Genomic DNA, 7859 nt, shown 5'->3' on the forward strand with positions numbered 1-7859 from the left:
TCAAGAGTAGTCCCATTGACATTCATGAATACTGCATGGCAAAGTTAAGTTCCTTGCTTTCAGTGGCTTTGCTCTGAGTAGAACTTAGCTGAATACCACCCAAAGTAGTAGCAACCTGGCTAGTAACTAACCCAAGTACACGTAACTGACACAATTTCCACCCTGTTTATTCCTGGGGGCCCTTTCTCCCCCTCCTGTGCTCTTCCAAGTTTTGTTTTAGGCTCCAGGGAAGAACCTGTTTATCCTTTTGCATTCTGTTCAGTGAAAAGAGCCGTGCACATGGATACTGAGGGTTATCAAACCGACAGGTGATAAAACATGCAGTGTGGTTGTAAATGCCACTTTGCTTATTTGCAGGCATTCTAGTGCTATCTGAATGGTTTGCATTTCTTGCCTTTCATTTCCTCCTGCCCTTGCTGGCCACAATTCCCACTCCGCCACTCACATCTGCATTTGATGGTTACACCTCCGGTTTCTGATGGAGGATGGATGAGGCTTGCAGGATCAACACTATGGTTTTGTTATGTTTTTTTTCCAGGCAAAAGAAAGGCAAGAAGTTTATGCCATAATAAATTGGTTCGTTTTTAAGGTGTCACAAGACTCTATTTGTTTATGGATATGGAAGGCTCCCATATCTCCCAACGTCTTTTTGCCTGACTTCCAGGCTGCGGGTATCATTAAGTTTTCACATATTATTTTTACATTTTACAAGACATAAGACCTTAGTTAAAAAGAACAGGAATCGTTATCTTTGTTATTAGTGTATTTCGGTGGATGGGGGCTCAGGAGAAGCAGAATTCCGCAAAGTCCTGGTTTTCTCTCTTGTTTCCTCTAGGCAGCTGCCTCTTCAGCTTTGCAGGCGAAGGAGGGCAAACCCCACCACACAAAATTAAAAAAATTAATCAAAAGTATCCCGGAAGTCAACCTTCCATACTGAGAGAATGCAATTTTTAACTCTGCACTAACTCTATAGAGCATTCGTCGCCCGTGGCCGACGTTTCTCCACAGTAACCGGAAGTTCTCCCTCTCCATGCTTCTTCTCTACCCTTTCCTATCTCTAGGTAGATGGGAGCGGGGCGGGCGGGTGTGATATTACTTCCGGGAGGAGCTAAGATGGCGAGCCGCGCGCTGGTGGTGGCGCGAGGAGGGCTCGGCGGCCGTGTTATCGGTTGGTTAAAGGGCCGCGGGGGGCGGGGGAGGCAGGGAGGTGGCGGGCGGCGGCGTGTCGGCTGGCGGAAAAGGAGGCGAGGAGGGAGAGCGGAGAGGCAAGAAGCCTCTCCTTAAGGAATTCGTGCAGGAGAGACCCGTGACCTTTTGTGCTTGGCGGGCTGCTACTCGGTTCATTACGGCCTCTTCCTTAATGCCGGTCTTGGGATCTGAGGCAGCGGCGGAGCAGCCCATCACGTCGAAGCGGGGGGAGGCGGCGTGTGGCAGGAGGAGGGCCCGGCCCTTCCTTTCCCCTGAGGGTGTGAGGCCGGCCCCTCGGTGCATCCCTCCAGGCTTCTTTCCGCGGCTGCTGCTCCTCCTCCCCTGCGGCAAAGAAAGAGGCGGCTTCTCCCGGCCCCGGCGAGGTGGTTTCGCCCGCCCGCCCGCCCGTCCGCCCTCCGGAGGGGAGCTCTGATTCTCAGCACGTGCCAATCAATGGTTTAGCGTCAGGGATGAGCAGGGAGGTAGCAAAGCGTGCGGGTAGCAAACCGTTCAAGGTGGTTGAAACAAAAGAGATGGTGAGCTTCTCCAATCTGAGCGGGAAAGGGAAGTAAAAGAAATAGTATGGTGCAGTGGTTAGAGTTTTGTTCTGTGGCCTGATGAGAGACCAAGGTTTGAATCCCCACTGGGCCACATAGCTCACTGGGTGACTTTGGGCCTGTCACTGTCTCTCAGCCTAACCTACCTTACAGGATCATTGTGAGGATAAAATTGGGACTAGGTACACCACTTTTAGCTCCTTAGAAGAGAAGGTGGTATATCAATGCAGCAAATTAATACATATGGTGAGTGTAAGCAAGTGTAAAGGGATGCACAATAGGACGATAAATAAACCTGAATTTCACATATACACACATTCTTGTATTCATTGTGTTGTATGAGCAAGGTTGTTTCACAGAATATAGAGATCCTGCCCCCTGCCGTACAAGTCAGCATATCGGATGCTATTATTCATAATGTTTAATTTAAAAGTGCTTAAGTTCACATAAAATTACTTTTTTGCAGCTGTTGTCTCTTGAAGGTTATGGGCATAGGCAGAAGAAGGAAAATTGGGGGGAGACAGGGACATCAGGATGTGCAAAGATAATGTATTTGTTATAAAGTGTTGTCTTATGAAAGTGGTCACCCATTTTGCTTGTGTTTTGCAGGCCTCCGTGGCTGCCTGCCTCGTTATCTGCAAGGTTTTATAGCTACGGTAAGAATTCTAGGCAGTGGTGGGCAAATTGTTTTGATTTGTTGCAAGCCACCCAGAGTGGCTGGGGCAACCCAGGCAGATGGATGATGAGGATGAGGATGATGATTGCTGTGATATTATAGGCAGAGAGGGCTAAAATTCTGACACTCTTCTTCTGCAGCCGTCCTTGACCTGCCCAGCCTTCCATGGGCATACGTTCCTTGTTCGAAGTTTTGCAGTTGAAGCGAAGAAAGTATTTGTACGAGACAAACCACACGTCAATGTTGGAACAATTGGGCATGTGGACCATGGCAAAACTACATTAACAGCAGCCATCACCAAAAGTGAGTGTTAGGGGTGCGGGAACGGTTATTATTATGGAAGATGAGATAGGTAGGGTAAGAACAGGCCTAGACCTGATCAAAACAGCTAGTTGAAGGAAAGTCAGCTGGCAGCCAGGGAGCCAAATCAAGCCAGCAAGGGCTGAGCACCCAGCCTCCAAAATAGACTCCATCCCAAAACTGCACATCACTGTGATACACCTCACCTGCTTTCTCTTGAACTGAGATGCGGGCAGAGGCAATGTGAATAGCGAGACCTGTGCCTTAGTTGCTCATTCGAGATGCTCACTACCTTGCACATGTCAGGGTGTGAGAAAATGGGCACCTTTGGTGTCCAAAGGAAGGGGCTAAAGCCTCAGTTGCTGTTCAGACTAGAGAAGGGAGTTCAAGAGCCCTTTAGCTCTGCCTGCTGACCTGTTCCCATACCAGCTATGGTCCTTGCTGGCCTTTCAGATTTGATCAGTTGAAAACGTTGCTTCTTTTTTCTTCCTCTTCAAAAAATGCTACTGAGTAAGACACTAGACCAATCTTTTTTTGGGAGAAACTCAAGAACCTTGTTCACCGCTTCTGCTGTTATTTCCAGTTTTGGCAGATACTGGAAGTGCCAAGTTCAAGAAATATGAAGAAATTGATAATGCACCCGAAGAGAAGGCACGTGGGATCACCATCAATGCCTCCCATGTTGAATATTCAACAGCTAACCGCCATTATGCCCACACAGACTGCCCTGGGCATGCCGATTATGTTAAGGTATGTGTGAGGAACTGGGAATCCATGAAAGCCCTGAACACACTCATGATCCTCATCCAGAATTCCTTTTGATGGCACATGCCATTAAAAAAACAGAATTCTTGGAGGATTGCCAAGATCTAGAAAACTTCCAAGCCATATCAAACATAGGAGCCTGGTTTTTCAAAGTAGTTCACTTTTTAGAGATACCACAGACTGACATGTTTCCCATGTCTTCTCTTTAGAACATGATCACAGGAACAGCGCCACTAGATGGCTGCATCCTTGTCGTAGCTGCAACAGATGGACAGATGCCACAGACAAGGGAGCATCTTTTGCTTGCCAAACAGGTGAGTCTGTGGTTTTGGAATGGAATAGGGTAGAGATGCTTTGGGTGACCTAGTACATACTTTGAGAATATGATGGGTGCTTCTATCAAGCAGGGCTGGAAGTCTTGAGAAGGGAGCAATGTACCTGTGGGTCACCCTTGTTTTCTTCGCTACCACCTCAGATAGGAGTGAAGCATGTTGTAGTGTACATCAACAAAGCTGATGCAGTCGATGATGCAGAGATGTTGGAGCTGGTAGAGCTGGAGATCCGTGAGCTGCTCACAGAATTTGGCTACAATGGGGAAGAAACTCCTGTTATCTCAGGCTCCGCTCTGTGCGCCTTGGAGGTCAGTGGTGCACACACACATTTCGTCTTGAGTGTCATTCCTTAGCAGGAATTCTTCCATTGCTTAATCATTTATATCACCACCTCCCATTCCTGTTCCTTGCAGCACCGAAATCCAGAGCTGGGCTTGAACTCCATCATGAAACTGCTGGATGCAGTGGATACACACATTCCTGTGCCACAGCGGGAGCTTGATAAGCCCTTCCTGCTTCCCATAGAGCACGTTCACTCCATACCAGGTACTAAGCTTCCTAGGTTGTGCCCCCCCCCATTTGCTTTAAGGGAGTTGCAGCTAGGGCTGTCTGGCTGTCCTGTACCCCCGTTGCCTATGCTAGCTTCATTTGACTGCTTTATTCCAGGCCGAGGCACTGTGGTAACTGGTACACTTGAGCGTGGCATTATCAAGAAAGGAGATGATTGCGAATTTGTAGGGCACAACCGGGACTTGCGCTCAGTGGTAACCGGTAAGTCCTTTAGATTTTCTGCAAGACTTGTCAACTTCCTGGTCTCCCCCTGCCTTCCAAGTTTGTCTGATGATAGAACAGGGATAAAACACCTTATGTGAAAATGGCAGTCATGGCAAAGGACAGTTATGGTTGGGTGGGGGAACTCCCCAGAAAGTTTGCAAATGGTAATGGCACTCCTTTGACTTCAGGTATTGAGATGTTCCACAAACAATTGGAACGGGCAGAGGCTGGTGATAATTTGGGCGCTTTGGTGCGGGGGCTGAAGAGAGAGGATATACGGCGGGGGATGGTTATGTGCAAGCCCGGCTCCATCAAGCCGCACCAGAAGGTCGAGGCTCAGGTAAGCAGGCAGGACAGATTTGCAAATAATTTATAAGACCTAACTTATGGAACCTCCTCGCCCACTATATCCCTGCCTGGTAACCGTGCTCCTCATACGGGGCCCTGCTGAGAGTACTGCATGGCTCAGAGGTGCACTTAACCTGCACTAGGAACTGGGCTTTTAGTTTTGCAGCTACATGACTTGGGAATCAATTAACCACCAAAATCAGACAGGCACCTAGCAGGGTGTTTAAGCGCTTAATGAGTCATTTTTTGTTCAGGAAAGCTTTCCCTGAGGATGTAATCCAGTCATTTATGGAAGATCAGTGTTGTCTAATGGAAGTGGGTTTCTTTTGTTTGCATGGATGTTTTTGTTTTTAGTGAGTTTATGTTATTGCTTTTTAAGATATTGTTTGATTCTGTTTTTATCATGATCACTGCTTCAGTGGCTTCAAGTTACGAAGCAGTCTATAAATTTGTGTAATTATGATGGGACACTTTCATATTCTGTAAAATAATGGAGGTTTAATTTGGAGCTCACATTGATTGTCCAGACAAGGCAAACAAGTCACTTCTCCTTCCCAGGTTTACATCCTGAGCAAAGAAGAAGGTGGTCGTCACAAGCCCTTTGTTTCTAACTACACACCTGTTATGTTTTCTCTGACCTGGGACATGGCCTGCCGTGTAGAATTGCCTGCATCAAAGGTTTGTTTGACTCTTCCTGCCCTCCTCCCTCCTTTCCAGCAGCCCGTTGCTTCCTATAAGCATTGCTGAAGTGACTTATAGAATCCACATTAGAGAATAGCTCTTGATCTGCTTCGCTTCTGATGCTTATAACTGAAAACAGGTGCAACTACTGGATATCTTACAGGCCTTATTTCCTCTTCCTTAGGAAATGGTGATGCCAGGTGAAGACACCTCCATTATTTTGACATTGCGGCAGCCCATGGTTTTGGAAGAGGGGCAGAGATTTACGCTACGGGATGGACACAGAACCATTGGCACTGGAGTTGTCACAAAAACACTGTCAGTAACTGCAGAAGATAAGGCGAAGTGGGAAACTTAAGTATATCCCTCAGAAGGATCCTTGTGAGGCATTTCAGGCCACTGAACATGCAGAACACATGAAACCAGGAGTTAAGCGCATTGCAGAAAGAGGATGGATGTATGTTGAAAGCTTCACAAGCTATGAGCAGTTTCTTGGAATAAAAGCCCCTTGCTGTTGAAATTATACCCTAACTAAAGTTAGCCTTATCACCTTGGCTGAGGCGAGAAAAGCCTAATGTGTTCTGCTCATTTCAAGGGTGGGTGGGGAGGGCAAGTTGGTTAAATAAAAGACTTGAAAGCTAATCTTGAGTGCTATTCTGTTAAGTGGTGTAATTTTTTCATGATATCCTTTGAGAGACACACTGTTGTACTACTAAAACAAATTTAATATTAGGTAAAACTAATCTTATGGTGCTGGAGGAGACTCTTGAGAGTCCCATGGACTGCAAGATCAAACTTAATTCATTCTTAAGGAAATCAGCCCTGAGTGCTCACTGGAAGGACAGATCCTGAAGCTGAGGCTCCAGTACTTTGGCCACCTCATGAGAAGAGAAGACTCCCTGGAAAGGACTCTGATGCTGGGAAAGTTGGAGGGCACAAGGAGAAGGGGACGACAGAGGACGAGATGGTTGGACAGTGTGCTTGACAGGAGTGCCTGGCATGCTCTGGTCCATGGGGTCACTAAGATTCGGACACGACTAAACAACAAAAAAATCTTATATGTAGGTAATGGGTACAGGTATCTGTTTGCAGGGGCACTGGTACTTGTTAGTTGATCTCAGTTAAGAATTTGGAGCCTGGATACAGTATCAAGCCCAGAAATGCCTATTGAGCAACCCACAGGTGACTGTACAGCTTGAATCCACAGACAGGCTTCCTGTTTCTTGTGCCCTCAATGCCTGAATAGTCAGGCATAGGAGGCCTTATTTGTGTGAACTCCTTTAAATAACACATGGATCCTAAAGCAGAAGTGGCTCTGTTCATCTTGCACTCCAGCAAGTGTGGACAGCATTACCAGGCAGGGGTGGCTTAAGGGCTTCTATACAGATTATACAACACTACTTAGCTCAAATACATTTTCAAATTTAGTAATATTAGTAAAAAGTAGATATATTCCACCACATATGAAATGTACTTCCTCTCCCCCTACCAGCCCTTTTTGAATATTAAAAGGTAAAGGTACCCCTGCCCGTACGGGCCAGTCTTGACAGACTCTAGGGTTGTGCGCTCATCTCACTCTAGAGGCCGGGAGCCAGCGCTGTCTGCAGACACTTCCGGGTCACATGGCCAGCGTGACGAAGCTGCTCTGGCGAAAAGGGACGCGGGTGGCGCTGTGGGTAAAACCTCAGCGCCTAGGACTTGCTGATTGCATGGTCGGCGGTTCGAATCCCCGCGGCGGGGTGAGCTCCCGTTGTTCGGTCCCAGCTCCTGCCCACCTAGCAGTTCGAAAGCACCCTTAAGTGCAAGTAGATAAATAGGTACCGCTTTATAGCGGAAAGGTAAACGGCAAATTTTGAATATTGAAGAGGACTAAATCATCTTTGTGATACGAAAATTATTACCATCGCATACCCTTTGATTTCCTGCAGTGATAGCAAGATCAGGTGGACCACATGCCATTCTCTCCTTCACAAACATGCATATCCTTACTAGAGAAATCTTCAGCCCCCAAAGGGAAATAGAAATCCAGCAGTGCTTCTAACTTGAAAAAAACCTCTCTTTTTTTTGGTCAAGTATCTCATGAAGATGGAAAGCCACCATCAGTACTCAAGTGCTGCTCTTAAAAAATGGATAGCAGGATAGTAACTATTTGGAGTAACAACCTTAAGAACATTACATGCATACTGCGATTTGTCTTTCTAGATAGAGCTCACTGAAAGCAGCAGGGTGGGATGGTGA

At 46.9% G+C, this 7859-nt stretch overlaps 1 protein-coding gene across 1 annotated transcript; it reads left to right on the forward strand.

Annotated features, from left to right (window-relative positions):
- Positions 1–1062: 1062 nt before the first annotated feature.
- TUFM (Tu translation elongation factor, mitochondrial) lies at positions 1063–6269 on the forward strand. Its single transcript, XM_081837185.1, has 11 exons — positions 1063–1168; positions 2355–2401; positions 2562–2724; positions 3305–3471; positions 3696–3800; positions 3962–4126; positions 4232–4364; positions 4485–4589; positions 4781–4932; positions 5499–5618; positions 5806–6269. Exons 1-11 carry the CDS (start codon positions 1066–1068, stop codon positions 5977–5979), a joined length of 1434 nt encoding a protein of 477 aa, XP_081693311.1. The 5' UTR covers positions 1063–1065; the 3' UTR covers positions 5980–6269.
- Positions 6270–7859: the final 1590 nt, after the last annotated feature.

The sequence above is a fragment of the Podarcis erhardii genome, assembly GCF_964252035.2.
Source record: "Podarcis erhardii genome assembly, chromosome: 13".
Classification (NCBI taxonomy): domain Eukaryota; kingdom Metazoa; phylum Chordata; class Lepidosauria; order Squamata; family Lacertidae; genus Podarcis; species Podarcis erhardii.

What these genes read in the sequence shown, in the direction of transcription:
- TUFM (XM_081837185.1), top strand. Translation starts at nt 1,066, where the DNA reads ATGGGAGCGGGGCGGGCGGGTGTGATATTACTTCCGGGAGGAGCTAAG. An exon ending in GCTCGGCGGCCGTGTTATCG is followed by an intron (nt 1,169 to 2,354) that starts GTTGGTTAAAGG and finishes TGTGTTTTGCAG; the next exon opens with GCCTCCGTGGCTGCCTGCCT. An exon ending in ACCAGAAGGTCGAGGCTCAG is followed by an intron (nt 4,933 to 5,498) that starts GTAAGCAGGCAG and finishes TCTCCTTCCCAG; the next exon opens with GTTTACATCCTGAGCAAAGA.